Source organism: Mustela erminea, chromosome 10 (genome assembly GCF_009829155.1).
Source record: "Mustela erminea isolate mMusErm1 chromosome 10, mMusErm1.Pri, whole genome shotgun sequence".
Classification (NCBI taxonomy): domain Eukaryota; kingdom Metazoa; phylum Chordata; class Mammalia; order Carnivora; family Mustelidae; genus Mustela; species Mustela erminea.
The window spans coordinates 80,059,745-80,076,393 of record NC_045623.1 but is presented as its reverse complement, the minus strand read 5'-3'; the positions used below and the strand labels follow the sequence as shown (position 1 = coordinate 80,076,393).

At 43.2% G+C, this 16,649-nt stretch overlaps 1 protein-coding gene and 1 long non-coding RNA gene across 2 annotated transcripts in view; one reads left to right on the top strand and one right to left on the bottom strand.

The window, feature by feature from the left end:
* LOC116600821 overlaps window positions 1-11,425 on the top strand; it is a 48,073-nt gene extending 36,648 nt beyond the window's left edge. Inside the window, exon 3 of the long non-coding RNA XR_004289826.1 lies at window positions 11,017-11,425. This is a non-coding gene — a long non-coding RNA (uncharacterized LOC116600821). The remainder of the gene's footprint in view (window positions 1-11,016) is intronic.
* Window positions 1-16,649, bottom strand: part of RHBDL2 (rhomboid like 2) — a 49,405-nt gene that overhangs the window by 18,198 nt on the left and 14,558 nt on the right. The window contains exons 2-5 of the mRNA XM_032361172.1: window positions 15,492-15,560; window positions 8,862-9,128; window positions 5,996-6,144; window positions 2,446-2,558 (exon numbers count right to left, since the gene is read on the bottom strand). Of these exons, the coding sequence (XP_032217063.1) occupies window positions 2,446-2,558; window positions 5,996-6,144; window positions 8,862-9,128; window positions 15,492-15,539 (577 nt within the window). The 5' untranslated portion in view covers window positions 15,540-15,560. The remainder of the gene's footprint in view (window positions 1-2,445; window positions 2,559-5,995; window positions 6,145-8,861; window positions 9,129-15,491; window positions 15,561-16,649) is intronic.

Genomic DNA, 16,649 nt, shown 5'->3' with positions numbered 1-16,649 from the left:
GCTTCTGAGCACAGCTGAAGTAAGAAATGGCAACAACACGAACGCTGGTGAGGATGTGGACAACAGAATCCCCTCTACACTATTGGGGGGAATGTAAAATGGAGCAGCCATTCCAGAAAACATTTTGGCTGGTTCTTAAAACAACTCAACAGGCACTACCATACAACTTCAGAACTGAGCGCTTGGGCATTTATCCCAGAGAAACGAAAACTTCTGTTCACAAAACTTGGTACTTCTGTTCACAAAAACCTGTACACAAACAGCTTTTTTTATTTTTTTATTAACAGCTTTTTTTGTAATAGCCCCAAACTGGAAACAACCCAGATAGGCTCCAGGGAGTGAAGGGTTAAAAAAATGGTGGTGCATCCACACCATGGAATACTACTGAGAGATAAAAATGAATGAAGTATTGATACATACAGCAGCCTACATGGGTCTCCCAGAGAATGATGCTGTGTGAAGACAGCCAACCCCAAAGGCAATATACTGTTTCATTCCGTTTATCGAACATGCTTGAATTGAGAAAATTACAGAAACAGAGAACAGATTAGTGGCTGTCAGGGGTGAAGGAGGGGTGGGGGATGGGGAAGAAGAGGCGATGGCTGTGAAAATACAACGTGAGGAATCTCTGTTTTGCACCTTGACAGTATCAAGGTGGATGTCCTGGTTTGGAAACTATACTAGAATTTTGCAAGCTGTTACCATTGGGGGTAACTGGTGAAAGAATACTTGCAACTGCAATGTAAAAAAAAAAATTTAATTAAAAAAAAATGTTTCCGGGCGCCTGGATGGCTCAGTGGGTTGAGCCGCTGCCTTCGGCTCAGGTCATGATCTCGGGGTCCTGGGATCGAGTCCCGCATCGGGCTCTCTGCTCAGCAGGGAGCCTGCTTCCTCCTCTCTCTCTCTCTCCCTGCCTCTCTGCCTACTTGTGGACAACAGAATCACCTGTCAAATGATTTCTCTCTGTCAAATAAATAAATAAAATCTTTTAAAAAAAAGTTAAAAAAATGTTTCCAATAGAAAGTTGAAGTGGGCTCAGGGGATTTGCTTAAAACCATAATTATATTGCTTTGATATTCATGTAACTCAGAAACTTTCTTTGACTTTGGAGTTTGAAAAAGTAATGGTTAACTTGAATCTTGGAGAAGGAAAAAGATGTTAAAATCTTGAGTCTGAAGAAACAGAAGGCAGTTCATGAGAAGAGAGGTGTTTCATCCCCACTATGCAGGTTAGAAACTGAAGCTCAGAAATGTCAGCAACATTCCCATGTTCACACAGCTAATAAACGATAAAGGTAGAATTCAGGATAAGGTTTTTCAAAAGACCATATTCATTTTAATATAGTACACTAGCTGCTAGAAATAAAAAGATTGTAGCTTTAGGGGTGCTTGGGTGGCTCAGTGAGTTAAAGCCTCTGCCTTCGGCTCAGGTCATGATCTCAGGGTCCTGGGATCGAGCCCGGAATCGGGCTCTGCTCAGCGGGGAGCTTCCCTCTCTCTCTCTCTCTCTCTGCCTGCTTGTGATCTCTGTCAAATAAATAAATAAATAATCTTTAAAAAATGTTTCCAATAAATAAATGGATAGATGGGAATTCTCATACTTTCTCCTCCGACCAAAGTGGATCCTCTTAAGACACACCCCCTTTCAGAGATCACTGCGTATTTTGCCAGTGCCCTCTGAGCCCTGGGCCCCTGTAGCTCTTCTCTACATTCCCCTCAAGCCGTCTTTCTTAAATGCACATTGGCTCGTGTGACTTCCCAAGATCGCTAGTCTGACATGCTGGGCTTTCATGATCTGGCTTTTAAGTCTCTACCCAATATATATGCACCTGGGCACCAACGTACACACAACTTCCAAATGTGCAAAAGCCAGTCTGATTCTGAGATACCCAAGGACAGGCACAATGACCTATCTCTGTGTGCTTCTCTCAAATATTTTAACTGTTGTGGGTTTTTTGGGGGTTTTTTATGGGTTTTTTTTTTTTTTTTTTTTCAGTTTACTTATTTATTAATTTATTTAAGTAATCTCTACACCCAATGTCAGGCTCAAACTCACCATCCTAACATCGCGAGTAGCATGGTCTTCTGACTGGTCCTCTAACTTTTCTTTCTTTCTTTTTTCCTTTCTCTTTCCTTTTTCCTTCCTTCCTTCCTTTCTGTCCTTTCTCTCTCTCTCTTTTTGTTTTTTTTTTTTTTAGCTTTATTTATTTAAGTAATCTCTGCACCCAACGTGGGGCTTGAACTCATGACCCCAAGATCAAGATTCCCATGCTTTTCTGACGGAGCCAGCCAGCTGCTGCTGATTAACTGATTTCCAGTGCTTATCAGGTTCCCCAGCATGTATTAGGAATACAGGAAATCTCGACTTAAATGATTACTTTTGCCTTGTGCATTGTGCCCTCGGAGTGCAGAGGCATTGATTCTGTGTTACCCTCAGGATACTCACCTGCAATCACTCCTGCCAGGTACACCAGCCCTACTCGCAGGCCTTTGTGGACCATTTCCAAGGGAATACCCAAAGCGAGCTGCATAATGAGATTCCCCACGATGTGCTGAACTCTGCAGAGACAAACACAGTAGTCCCATATTACGACTAACCCACACTGTTGTTTCTTTGGGACATGAACAGGCATTGGTGTATTGTTTCTAGTTCAAATTCCATTTTCTAATTTTTTTTTCCATTTTCTAATTTTTTTAGGTGACTTTTTTTTCTTTAATAAAAATCTCAACACAGTGCCTCAATATGTAAAACCGATAAAAGGACATTTTGGAAGTATCATTTATTTTGTAAGTTCTGTCTTGAAACAGTGACTGACAACATCAAACGATCAGTGATGAGGATGGCTTAAGGAACATAAACTTGAAGTTAGGCTCAGATGACTATTGCCATGTTAGGTCAGCCCCCCGCATCTGATCCTGTTTCGGTAGCATGGTAATGAGAAAATCCTAATTCACACATATCGAGTTTTAAGTTTCAATAGCTTTGTTGTTGTTGTTTTTCTTCTTTAAGGGAGGCTCCATACCCAACGTGGGGCTGGAACTCTCGACCCTGAGATCAAGAGTTGCATGTGCTACTGACTGAGCCAGCTGGGCACTCCAAATTTCAACAGGTTTTTAAACAACTGGTCTTGCAATCTTAGGATATACTTTTTTTTTTAAGATTTTATTGATTTATCTTACAGAAAGAGTGAGAGACAGAGACCGTGCATGAGCAGGGAGGAGGAGCCAGAGGGAGAGAGAGAAGCAGACTCCTAGCTGAGTAGGGAGCCCAATGCGGGGCTCAATCCCCGGACCCTGGAATCGTGACCTGAGCCAAAGGCAGATGTGTAACTGACTGAGCCACCCAGGCACCCCAGGGTATTTTTTTATAAAACAGAGATGGCAAGAGAAACCGCATCCCCAGTTCTGTTTTAAAAAGTCCAGGGGTGAGCTGCTGAGCAAGGAGCCTGCTTCTCCCTCTCCTTCTGCCTGCTGCTCCCCCTGTTGTGCGCGCTCACACTCCCTCTCATTCTGCCAAATAAATAATTAAAATCTTAAAAAATAATAAAGTTGGAAAAACAGTTCCCCAGAACGAAAAAGAAAGTTTACACTAGCTGAAGTTAGTAACTCCCATGTACTACAGTTTGGCATATAACATATTTGAGTGCAGGTGGTTTTTATTCCAGTTCTGAAAGAGGTAAAAATATTTTTAAATAAAATTCGTATTTTGCTTGTCAAAACCCACAGGCATCTCTGAAGAATCTCTGAATGTACTTTGGTACATTCCCACATTCTAGTCATCCTTAGTTTAGTTACTACGTAACACAAGACTTTTTTTTTTTTTTTTTTTTTTTTAAGAGATTTCAGCTTAGGGGCGCCTGGGTGGCTCAGTGGGTTGAGCCTCTGCCTTTGGCTCGGGTCATAATCTCAGGGTTCTGGGACTGAGCCCCACATCAGGCTCTCTGCTCAGCAGGGAGCCTGCTTCCCCCTCTCTCTCTGCCTGCCTCTCTGCCTACTTGTGATCCTTCTCTCTCTGTCAAATAAATAAATAAAATCTTTAAAAAAAAATAAGAAGACTATACAGTGAGAGGAGAAAAGGCATAAGGATGAGATCCCCCATCGTAGACCCGGAATAGAAATGCTGACTTTTTTCATCAAATTTTATCTACCCTTCCAGGTCTAGCTTGAATCCATGACATCTGGGAAACCACCCCCACTCGGATCTTTCTGTCTTTCTGTTTCTGTTACAGTGACTAATCCCACATCCATCTCCTTACCACCTGTCTGCTTCCTTTAGTGAGGCTGGAAGAGCTCATGTTGACTTTGCCAGCCTCTCATAGTGAGGGGCAGCTGTGTCCATGGGTCTGGCCATTGAAATGCAGGACAGAGCAGCACCGGTGGGAGACTAGGAAGAGAGCTACTTTCTTGCAACTGGTCTACCCTTCCCCTTCCTGCTTTTAATGCCCAGCTATGCTGCCAACTTGCAACCACGAGAGAAAGGTCAAGGGAGAAGCAGATATGCCAGCACAGAACCAAGAGTCTTGGCCTTGTTAAACTGAGGAACTAAGCACATACCTCGGGGCTTCTTACATGACAAAGAATTAACCTCCATTTGTTTAGGCCCCCATTAGATTTTTTTTTGATTACCTACAGCCAGAAGCATTCTGAACTCCTATACCCCACTATGTGACCTGTCCTACACAGCCTTGAGAATTCTTTTTGAGGGCCTTACTATGTGTCAGGCATTGCAAAAATTACATTATAACCACAGCCTCATTTAATCACAGCAACCTTATAAAATAGGTGCTGCTACCCCATTTTATAGATTTGGAAACCGAGGCACAAAGAAGTTAAGTAACTTCTGTATACTAAAATACTATATGGCCTCCCATTACTATTTAACTGACCTGACCGTTTGCCCTTATAATTTTCAAGTCCTTGAGTGCAGGAACCACATTTGCTCAGAACATGTTAAATGAAAAAGCAAACAAAGTATCCATAGAAACTGGGCAATGAGCAATTTTGTCCTTATTTGTCAAGTCTCTGAGCCCTCTGTCCTGTCATGGATGCCTATTTAGCCACTGGCCAGAGTCATCCTTCAAGATCCAAGGCTGGGTAGGTCACACAGACGAAGCTGGCCTCATCTGAACCCCCAGGCGAAGCGTCTACTGGAGAGGGGGGGCCACAGCAAGCTGCTCATGGTCTGCGGTGGGCATAGTGAATCTTGGGTTCCGAGCAAGGTCACAAAATACTATTAGCATATAAGATACTATAACTAGGGACTCTTGGGTGGCTCAGTCAGTTGGGCATCTGCCTTTGGCTCAGGTCATGATGTCAGGATCCTGGAATTGAGTCCTGCATCGGGACCCTTCCTCCTCGGGGAGTCTGCTTCCCCCTCTGCCAGCCACTTCCCCTGCTGGTGCTCTCTTCCTCTCTTTCTCTTTTTGATAAATAAATAAAATCTATTTTTTTTAAAAAAAGGAAGCTGTAACTAAAAAGCACTGCATTGCCCATTGCTCATATCAGTCCAGATGGACCACAGTATTATACACTCCACAAAGCACTCGCCAATTAATTCTCCTCAAGTGTGTGGCAGGGCAGGGACGGAGGGACTGATGATCCATACCCTAAAGGGAATATTTTCACAACATCAAACAACTAGGGGAACATACATGTGCTTTAGTAATGATGGGGTCTCTTCTCACTAATCTCCCTTATATAAATGCCAGGATCAGGCAGTTACAATGCAATACAAAGTCCACTGGACTTGGAGTTAGCACGGATAGGTTGAGGTTCTAGCGCTGCAACTTAGCCACGTGACACAGAGCAAGTAACCACATGCCCGAAGCCTCAGACACAAAGTGGCAGGAGTAATCCTTGCCTTCCGGGGCTGCTGAGGATCAAACAAGATTATGGACGTCTAAGTGCCTTATCAGTAATGAAGCACTGACCCGATGCTGGGAGCTACAAGTACTTGCCGTCACCTTCGACATCAGTGACTTACGGTGGTGTCTTACCCAGCGTGGACCAGCATATAGGAGACAAACCTCCAGGCTTGCTCCCGCTTCTCAGGATTGTAGGTAAAGGGACTCTCCAGGATGCCTGTGTCCAGGGTGATCCACTGTTTCTGAGGCTTCCACACGGCATAGTAAATAAACACCGCCAGCTGCCAGGGAGGGGCAGACAAGAATGTTAACCACCTTCAGCAGAGAGTGGCCCAGGAAGAGCCCACGGGCACTACTACTTTGCTCTCAAACACTCAGCTCTCAAGTGGGCCCTCTGTTGCATGTGCTCAGGAGATGACAGGAATTGGGGCACCTGGGTGGCTCAGTGGGTTAAAGCCTCTGCCTTCAGCTCAGGCTATGATCCCAGGGTCCTGGGATTGAGCCCCTCACTGGGCTCTCTGCTCAGCGGGGAGCCTGCTTCCCTTCCTCTCTCTCTCTCTCTCTCTCTCTCTGCCTGCCTCTCTGCCTACTTGTGATCTCTCTCTGTCAAAAAAATAAATATAATCTTTAAAAAAAAAAAAAGGCAGGAATTAAATGTCCTCGCCGTATATCTGACCATGTCACTGGTCATATCCCACTTCTCCAGTGATGAGAAGCAGCCCTAGGCCAAATATAAAGGCTCTTTCCAAACCCCTCTACCCCTTATGTATCCTCCACCCCTATCTTCCCACACCCACCATTTTGTCTTTCACTTCCAAGTTACTATGAAATTAAGTCGCTGCTGGCCTCCAAGGAACAGAATAGGGAAAGGGAACGATAATGACTCTACAGCACAGAAGCCCAGCAAACACGACCTTAACGGAGTGAGGGAGGTTCAGGTTGCCAGGGATGTCATGGGGATGTCCCATACTCCCCAATGTGACATGAGGACAAAGGCGCTTCGCCTCTGTATGTTCCTCCCCAAAACCTGTTAATTCCAATCTAATCAGAAGGAAAACCTCAGACAAGCCCAGACTGGGCAATTGTCTACAGAAATCTGGCCCGTACTCCTCAAGACTATCAAAGTCATGAAAAACAAAGACAGACTGAGACAACTGTCACAGATGAGAGGGCACCGGGGAGCCACAGGAACATACTACAAGGTGATACTCTGGGTTGGAGGGTACAGAAGGGACAGAAAAAAGACATTAATGGAAAAGCTGGTAAAAATGCATATTAAAAACTCCAAAGGGAGCCTGCAGTTTAGTTAATAGTAGTATACACATGTCAGTCTCTTCATTTTGACAAATGTGCTATGGAAATGTAAGGTATTAACAGTGAGAGAAAGGAAGTGAGACCTACACAGGAACTCTCTGCACTATCTTTGTAACTTTTCTATAAAGCTAACATTAATCCAAAATAAAAAGTTTATCCCAAAAACTTTTATTTGAAAAACAGATCTTTCTGTGAGAGAACAGGCATCCCAGCACCCGCCCCACAACCCTTCTATAGAGAACTGCCCTCTCCACAGCACAGACCCCGGTGGTCATGTTCGGTATCATGTGACCTTATCCTATTATTCCCCAATTCCCACACTCGCCAAGCACTCCCACACCTGACTGGACCATGGGTAGGCCCACCAACCCACAGGCTGGCAGGATAACATGACAGAGTGTGCCAGAAATGTTGATACATGGGGCTTTTCTTTAACTGACCCATAAGAGGCTAGGTCCCTATGCTGGTTAATGTTATGTGTCAACTTGGCGAGACCATGACACCCAGAGAGATTTGATCAAACATCATTCTGGATGTTTCTGTAAAGGTATTTTTTAGATGAGATCAACATTTAAATCAATGGTCTTTGAGTAAAGCAGATTACCCCCCATAACGTGGGGCCACATCAGTTGAAAGCCTTAATAGACCAGACTGACCTCGTCTGAGGGAAAGGGAATTCTGCCAGTATGACTGCTTCTGAACTCCAATGGCAACTCTTACTCCTAGGTCTCCATTCTGCTGGCCTACCCTAGATTTTTAACTTGCCAAGCTTCCATAATGGCACAAGCCAATTCCTTCAAATGAACCAATCTCCCTCTCAATATACATGTGTAGATAGGTAGATGGATGGATGGATAGAGAGATATAGATGATAGATGATAGATAGATAATATGTGTATGTTTGTGAATGTACACACCCTACTGGTTATGTTTTTCTTTAGAACCCTAATACAGTCCTTGATAAAGAAATTGAGACATTGGTGGGAATTAAGAGGATTACATTACATACCGACCTCCTAATGTCCCTGAAGTCACAACCACACATATCCATCCCCCACCCATTCTTTTATGAGACATCATGGTAGGTGCCATGAGGCTCAGAAGAAGACCAGTCCCAGCCCAGTCACTAAATGTGACCTTGGGCAAGTCATTCCAGCTCTCTGGGCCTTGTACTCTTTTTCTGGAAAACAAAAGGGCTGATGAGATCAGAGTCTGAAAACACACTACTTGCTGCCCACATAGGGGATCCCATTTTTTTTTTTTCCCTACTGAAACCTGGAGGCAGCTCTAGAGCTCTTCTGGTTAGGTGTCTCTGTTGGCTCCACAAAAAGACCTTAACCAATCAATCTGAGTCGGTTCATAAAACCAAACCAATTTGTGACCCCAAGATTATTTGGTTTCTAAAGCCCCAGCAACTAAAATGAAATGAAGCCACTGAAAACTATAGTCACTGCTGGGCAGTGAAAAGTAAAACTCAACTCTTGGCTGAAAGCGACTGCAATCATAGGAAAGACCCAAGGGGGCTCCAGAGAGGGTGAGGTTGAGTGTGTGCTGGACTTGCCACCACTAAGCTCTCTTCCTTCCAGTCTCTCCTCTAAATGTGGTCGAAGCCCCTCCCCCCTTTCCCCAGGTCTTGTTGCAATTCCCCAGTGGTACTTGCTCTAGTGCCCACCGCCCAACATACCTCAGCAAGGCTGACGGAGATGATAAACACAGGGGGTGGGAGGCAGTTAGCTCTCTCCAAGTATGTTCTTCGGACCTTTTCAGGAAGCATCCATTTCGAGACAACCCTATGGACCTTTTTACTCTTGAAGGGATCTTCACGTCCACCGTCCTCTCTCATTTCCTGCTCTTCTTCCAGCTCTCCTTCCATGTCTCTATCCATATTCAGATTCATATCCTCCATCTCCAAATCATGATCAGCAGCCATTGTCCTGGGTCCTCCCTCCACCTGAAAGGGCCATGAAAGTCAAGGAAAAATAGATAACCTGATAGTCCTTGGGACATGCTCTTTCCTGAGCTCTCCGATATAACCATTGTTGGTTTCTAAGGCCTTTCCTATATACTGATAGAAGGCAACTTAAGATCTGGAGCCCAAATACTTATAATATCCATTCCCTCATCATCTGGTTCAACTGTGGCAAAGTACTAGGGTCTCCCCAAATGAGGGAGAAGACCCCCAGGGATCATTTCTGGTTTCATCTATTGCTACCACCTGAAGGATGGACTAGAGCCTTGGAATAGAAACTCTACCTTGTATACCCTTTCCTTCCCCTCTGCCACTGACTGTCAAGTCAGCCATCAGCGTAAGAGATGCCTTTGTCATAACGTGATACATCTCAGAGCTTACACCATACGCACTGCATAACTGAACCCAATCTTGTCCACCTGGAGTAAATGGTCTCCTTTCCATTCTCAGGTCTCCTTTCCCTTCTTAGTTTCATCTTGCTTCTACTCAAAGGCCAGACATAGGTCTCTGGTTCCTGATTCAGAATCAAAAACAATTTACTGAGCAACTACTGTGTATCAGGAACTAAGCTGGGGCTTTCCCATCTATTGACTCATTGGACTTCCACAATAACCCCAGAAGGTAGGGTTTTGCAGTCCCATTTATAGATTAAAAAAAAAAAAAAAAAAGAACTGAGCAGCCCAACCTGCACCTCTAAGAAAGATTCAAGCCTACACCTTTCTAAAATACCCGCACTGCCCATTCTTTAGCACACTTGAGGAAGGAAAGCCATTCCTTACTGGTTCTCCAGGCACAAGGTCAATACCCTTGCTGAAACACATCTTCCCAACAACTCTCTGACATCTGGAGCTCTAATTTCTACATCCGGTATCCCCTTGAACTCAATCCTCAGCATTCAATTATTCAAGCATTTATTCAGTAAATATCTACAAACACCTACTATGTATCAGGCCATCATCTACCCCAAAGTGTTTATAATGTAATGGAGGAGACGGAGGTCGATAAAAATCATACAGATAACTGTATCATTACACGGTGATAGAGGACACCAAGCAGGTAGATAAGACACCAAGGGACACCTCACTGTAACAGTGAGGACAGATCCATATACTCTGTGCTTTCCCGGTGCCATGCCCTCAACCATGTTCTATCCATTTCCTGTTGGTCTGGTTCTGCTATTTTTTTTTTACTCCTGGTTAAACTACTTAAATCACTCAAATGTTTCTGTGGTCAAGGGGGGTGGTGCTCAAAAATGAAGGGAAAAAAATAATAAAAATAATGTTGCAAAATAGTACATAGAGTACAATCCAATTTTTGTAAAAAGTAGTGTACTGATACACATACAGGAAAAAATCCAGAGAATGAACCATGATTTTATCTGCATGGTGGGATTTCACTACATTTTTGCCCTCCATGGAGGAATGGATCCAGATTTTGTGGAGCCTGAAGTGTAAACAATTTGGGGGGTTTTCTTTGGAAAAATAATATAAAATGAAAATTCCAAAATATAAAAATTACAAAAGTGGATACACGGCCTTTGAAGGAGCCCAAGCCAAGTGAGAGATCTGAAGGTTAAGCATTATTAGCTTCAGAGAAAATCCACCTCTGTTTATATTTGCTTTTTTTTTAATTTTATTTTTAAGTGATCTCTACATCTGATATGAATTTTGAAGTTACAACCCCAAGATCAAGAGTGACACATTCTACTGACTGAGCCAGCCAGGCACTCCTATTTTATTTTTTGAAGTATATATTACTATTTTAATTAAAAAATAATAATAAAGCCATATCTATGACACCTTTACCTGATCCTAACATCTCAACTACTGTACTGTTTCTTCCCTCCCCTTTGTGGCCCAATATCTTGAAGAAAGAATCTATACCCTAACTGGGTGGTCATCTGCATGCCCCACTGAAACTGATCTCCTGAGTTACGCCCATCAAACAAATCCACTTCCGGAGCGATGTGAGTCCCAACCATGAATGCAGAGTACTCTTGGCACTTCAGAATATATCCCCACTGCAAAATCTCATGTATTCCTCAGAATTACCTTAAGTAAAAAGAAGGCAATGATTATGTTCCCAATTCTTCTCATCTTCAACCTCCCTAACAGACTTTCCTGTTGAAATCTCTTCCTCCATCTTTCATTTCAATCATAATTCATTCACTGACTTCATTCTCCTGCTCCCCAGACACAGGCATTCCCTCTGCATGCTTCAACAACACTCTTTTCTTTTTTAAGATTTTATTTATTTATTTGACAGGCAGAGATCAAAAGTAGGCAGAGAGGTGGTCAGAGAGAGAAAGGAAGGGAAGCAGGCTCCCTGCTGAGCAGAGAGCCCTATGTGGGGCTCAATCCCAGGACCCTGGAATCATGACCTGAGCCGAAGGCAGAGGCTTTAACCCACTGAGCCACCCAGGTGCCCCAACTCTCTTTTCTTGCAACTGGATTTCTCTAACTCGGTGAAGAGGAGTGAGCTAGTGGCAAGGTCACTAGACGACAGAACATGGGTTTTGCACTACTCAGACCCCGGGGAATGGCCTTGTCTTGTTTTTCTTTGCAACCCTAGGCAATGACCCTGGGACTGGTACCATGAACAGTAGAACAGTGGTTTCTAGGGGTGGGGAAAGGGGGAAATGGGGAGTTGTGGGTTTAATGACTACAAAGGTTCAGTTTAGGAAGACGACAAAGTTTGGAGATGGATGGTAGTGAGAGTTTCACAACAAGGTAATGTAGTTAATGCCACTGAACTGTACACTTAAAAATGATTAAAATGGTAAATTTTAAGTTATGTACATCACACACACACACACACAAACTAAATAATGCGAAACTTTCAAAGTCATTGTGAAGATCAGATCTAGTGTTTGTGTCACCAATATGGGCTTCACCAATGATATCTTATAATACTGATATTTTCAGTTTAGGTTAATGTATCTAAATTTCCTAAATGACCCCAAATAAAGTTTTTCACTATATATTTTTTTAAAAAACATGATGGAGCCAGATAGCTGGGATTAGAACACAGCTCTACTCCACACCAACTGTACATGTAGGTAAGTCACTTCAGTGTTCTGAGCCTCAAATTACATTTTTTTAAGATTTTATTTATTTATTCGACAGAGAGAAATCACAAGCAGGCAGAGAGGCAGGCAGAGAGAGAGAGGAGGAGGAAGGCTCCCTGCCAAGCAGAGAGCCCGATGCGGGACTCGATCCCAGGACCCTGAGCGATCATGACCTGAGCCGAAGGCAGAGGCTTAACCCACTTAGCCACCCAGACGCCCTCAAATTACATTTTTTTAAAATGTGGTAAAATACACATAACATAAAATTTACTACTTTAACCACTTTAAAGTGCACAATTCAGTGGCATTAAGTACATTTACAATGTTCTGCACTCATCACCTCCATTCTCATTCAGAAACTTCTTTTTTTTTGAAAGATCTCTTTTTCACTTTATTTTGTCAGAGAGAGAGCACAAGCAGAGGGAGAAGCAAACAGAGGGAGAAGCAGGCAGAGGGAGTAGCAGGCTCCCCCTGAGCCCCCATGTGGGGCTCAATCCCACGACCCTGGGACCATAACCTGAGCTGAAGGCAGACGCCTAACTGACGGAGCCACTCAGGCGTCCCTTGTTCAGGAACTTTTTCATTGCCCCAGGCAAAAACCCCGTACTCCTTAAGCAATCTCTCTATAGCCACCTCGCTCCAGTCCATGGCAACCCCTAATCTACTTTCTGTCTCTATGGATTTACTTATTCTGGATATTTCATGGAAATGGAATCATACCATGTGAGGTCTTTCGAGTCTGGCTTCTCTCTGTAGTAGTAATAAGTCTTCAAAGTTTATCTGGGTTTTGGCCTAGGTCAGTACTTCATTCCTTTTTTTTTTTTTTTTTAAAGTAAGTGCCACACCCAATGTGCGGCTTGAACTCACAACCCTGAGATCAAGAGTCTTGGGAAGGGACTTGTAGCCATGGGTGAAACAGGTGATGGGGATTAAGGAGGGCACTTGTGATGAGCAGCATCCGGTGTCATACGTAAGTGATGAATCACTAAATTCTACACCTGAAACTAATATTACACTGTATGTTAACCAACTGGAATTTCATTAAAAACTTGAAAAAGAAAAAAGAAAAAAAAAGAGTCACATGCTCCACTGACTGAGCCAGCCAGGCACCCTGTACTTCATTCTTTTTTATGGCTGAATAATTTTGCATTGAATAGATATATAAACACATCTTTTAAAACATTTTATTTATTCACTTTATAGATATAAGAGAGAAAGCGCGAGAGAGAGAGTAGCAGCAGAGCGGAGAGCAGAGGGCCAGGGACAAGCAGACTCCATGCTGAGCACAGAGCCCCACATGGGGCTCGATCCCAGAACCCTGAGATCATGACCTGAGCCGAAACCAAGAGTCAGACGTTCAACCAACTGTGCCACCCTGGGGCCCCTACAAACACATTTTGTCTATCCATGTGTCTGTTGCAGGACATTTAGATCTTTGATGACTATGAATGGAGCTGCTATGAACATTCCTGTGCATTGTTTGAATCCCTGTTTTCAGTTATTTGGGGTATGTACCTAGGAGTGGAACTGCTGAGCTATATAGTAATTCTATATTTAATTTACTGGGAAACTCTCAGATTCCATTTAAAGTGGGGATAATTCAAAAAAATAAAAATAAATTGGGGATAATGATAGAACTTACCTTGTAGTATTGCTGGAAAGACTGTTCGAGGCAATGCATGTAAAGCACTTAGAATAGTATCCGGCACACAGTAAACACTCCGTAATTGTTAGTTATTATTCGCTAAGGATGGTTGCGTGGGTGTGTGGATGGTTGAGATGGACAGAAAGACGAATGGGGCTGAGTCTAGGGCCTATTTTCACACTGCAAGTTACTGGGAATCAACTCTTACCGATTTTATTTTTTAAAATAGTTCATTAGGCAGTTTCCACATTACAATAGATTATATTCAGTAAATTTAGGGAAGAAGAGAAATCCCCCTTTATGTTACTTTTCCCCAGCAACTTTTCTGAGAAGAAAGTTCCCTCCCCTACATCATCCACCTCCCACTCACCCAACCTCCCAGGGTCAGACACTAAGTCTGTAGACCTAACTATTTCATTAACTTTCCCTGAATGTTGTTGATTATTTCTAGATTTACAACTTCTCATAATTGGCAAAAAAACAGTGTGGATTTAAGATCTGTAGCTTTTAACAGCAAATATTAAAGCATTTAAAAAATAAGTTCAGGGGCAGGAGCACCTGGGTGGTTCAGTGGGTTGAAGCCTCTTCCTTCAGCTCAGGTCATGGTCTCGGAGTCCTGAGATCGAGCCCCGAGTCAGGCTCTTTGCTCAGCGGGGAACCTGCTTCCTCCTCTCTCTCTGCCTGCCTCTCTGCCTACTTGTAATCTCTGCCTATCCAATAAATAAATAAAATCTTTAAAAAAAATAAAAGAAAAGTTCAGGGGCACCTGGGTGGCTCAGTGGGTTAAGCATGAGACTCTTGGTTTAGACTCAACTCATGATCTCAGTATTATGGGATCAAGCCCCATGTCAGGCTCTGCACTTAGGGAAAAATCTGCTTGTCCTTCTCCCTCTGCCCCTCCTCGTCCCTCCACCTCCCCCACCTCGACTCACACTTTCTCTCCTCTAAAACAAATGAATTTCAAAATCTTTAAAAATTAATAATAGTAAGTTCAAGGGCACCTGGTTAGCTCAGACAGTAGAGCGTGCAACTCTTAATGTCAAGGTTTTAAGTTTGAGCCCAGCGTTGGGTGTAGAGATTACTTTAAAAAAAGTAAAATAAAGGGCACCTGGGTGGCTCAGTGCGTTAAGCCTCTGCCTTTGGCTCAGGTCATGATCTCAGGGTCCTGGGATGAGTCCTGCATCCAGCTCTCTGCTCTGCAGGGAGCCTGCTTCCTCCTCCTCTCTCTCTCTCTCTCTGTCTGCCTGTCTGCCTACTTGTGATCTCTGTCTGCCAAATAAATAAATAAAATCTTAAAAAAAAAAAAGTAAACTAAAACCTTTAAATCAGCGAATAAAAGTAAGTTCAGTTAGGGATTTTAACGTTGTATTAATAAGCTCTACTGTAAATTCAAATCCCATACACGATCATTTTATGAGGAAATAAAATTCTACAGTGTTAATACAACCGTATAACTAAAAAAGGAGCTTAAAAAAAAAAACTAAGGATTACATTTCCTCAAAATTTTCTGTCCTCTAGATTTCAAATTTTCTAGAAATTTTACAGCATCAAGCCCAGTATTTTAGGTATTTTAGAGAAATGTATTTCCTGTGCTACAAAGATACCTAACCCATTCAGCTCTGCCAAGACTCACCATGGGTCTGTTTTCTTCCTCGGCACATACAGCAAAGGGATCAGACATGTAGTTCAGCCACTTCAGCAGCTAGCAACAGATGAAAATGCTGGTCGCACCTTTCAGCATGTTGGTTTTACCTCTCTTCTCAGCAATGGTCACACTCTGACTTCAAGCCCTGTCTGTGTGCCCTGTTCTTCGGAAACCAGGAGCACCTCCTTGATTAAGCATCTCTGACATCTTCAGGGCTCACAGGTGTGCTTTCAGACTGTGGCATTCCCTGGCCCTCCCACTCCTGTTTATCTTCTGCTCCCACACCTGAATTCCTGAGCACAGTTCACCACCTTGGAAACATTCCTGATCAAACAATGAAAAGATGATCCAAAAAAAGAGAAAGAAAGTGAAGGATTATCCATACTCATGAAGCTGTGGGAAATGGGTGCAGCGTAATTTTGGAAGGCAACTGGGCAGAACCTAGACGCTATGAAAAGCATATACTTTCCAACAGAAACACCCTACTCCTAGAAATCTATCCTGAAAATGTATTTGAGCTAGTACACAAAGCTATATACCAAAGATGTTCGGTGTGGAACTACTTATAGTAGTGAAAACTTACAGAGAACCAGAATGTACTTCAATCGGGTTGTATTTTCTGACGGTTCTAATTCTTAGAATGAACCCCTATGATCTCCTCTTCCTTATACTGTGCTGAAATGTGCCCACTAGTACCTCTGCTCCTGGGTCCAAGGTTTTCCTCCCTAGGCTAATCTAAGGTTCTGCCATTAATTTTGTCCTTGCATGGGTGGGGTCCAGATAATCTACAGGCTCTACAGGTCAGAGTTGGGACAGAGTTTCTGGAAGCATGCTTTTTTTTTTTTTAAGATTTTATTTATTTATTTATTTATTTGACAGAGAGAGAGAGAGATCACAAGTAGGCAGAGGCAGGCAGAGAAAGAGGGGGAGGCAAGCAGAGAGAGAGGGGGAAGCAGGCTCCTCACTGAGCAGAGAGCCCAATGTGGGGCTCGATCCCAGGACTCTGAGACCATGACCTGAGCAGAAGGCAGAGGCTTAACCCACTAAACCACCCAGGTGCCCCTGGAAGCATGCTTTAGATTACCAGAATTTTTGATGGTCCAATCACGTAAAGCAGGAGTCTCAAAACAACTCGGCAATGATTAC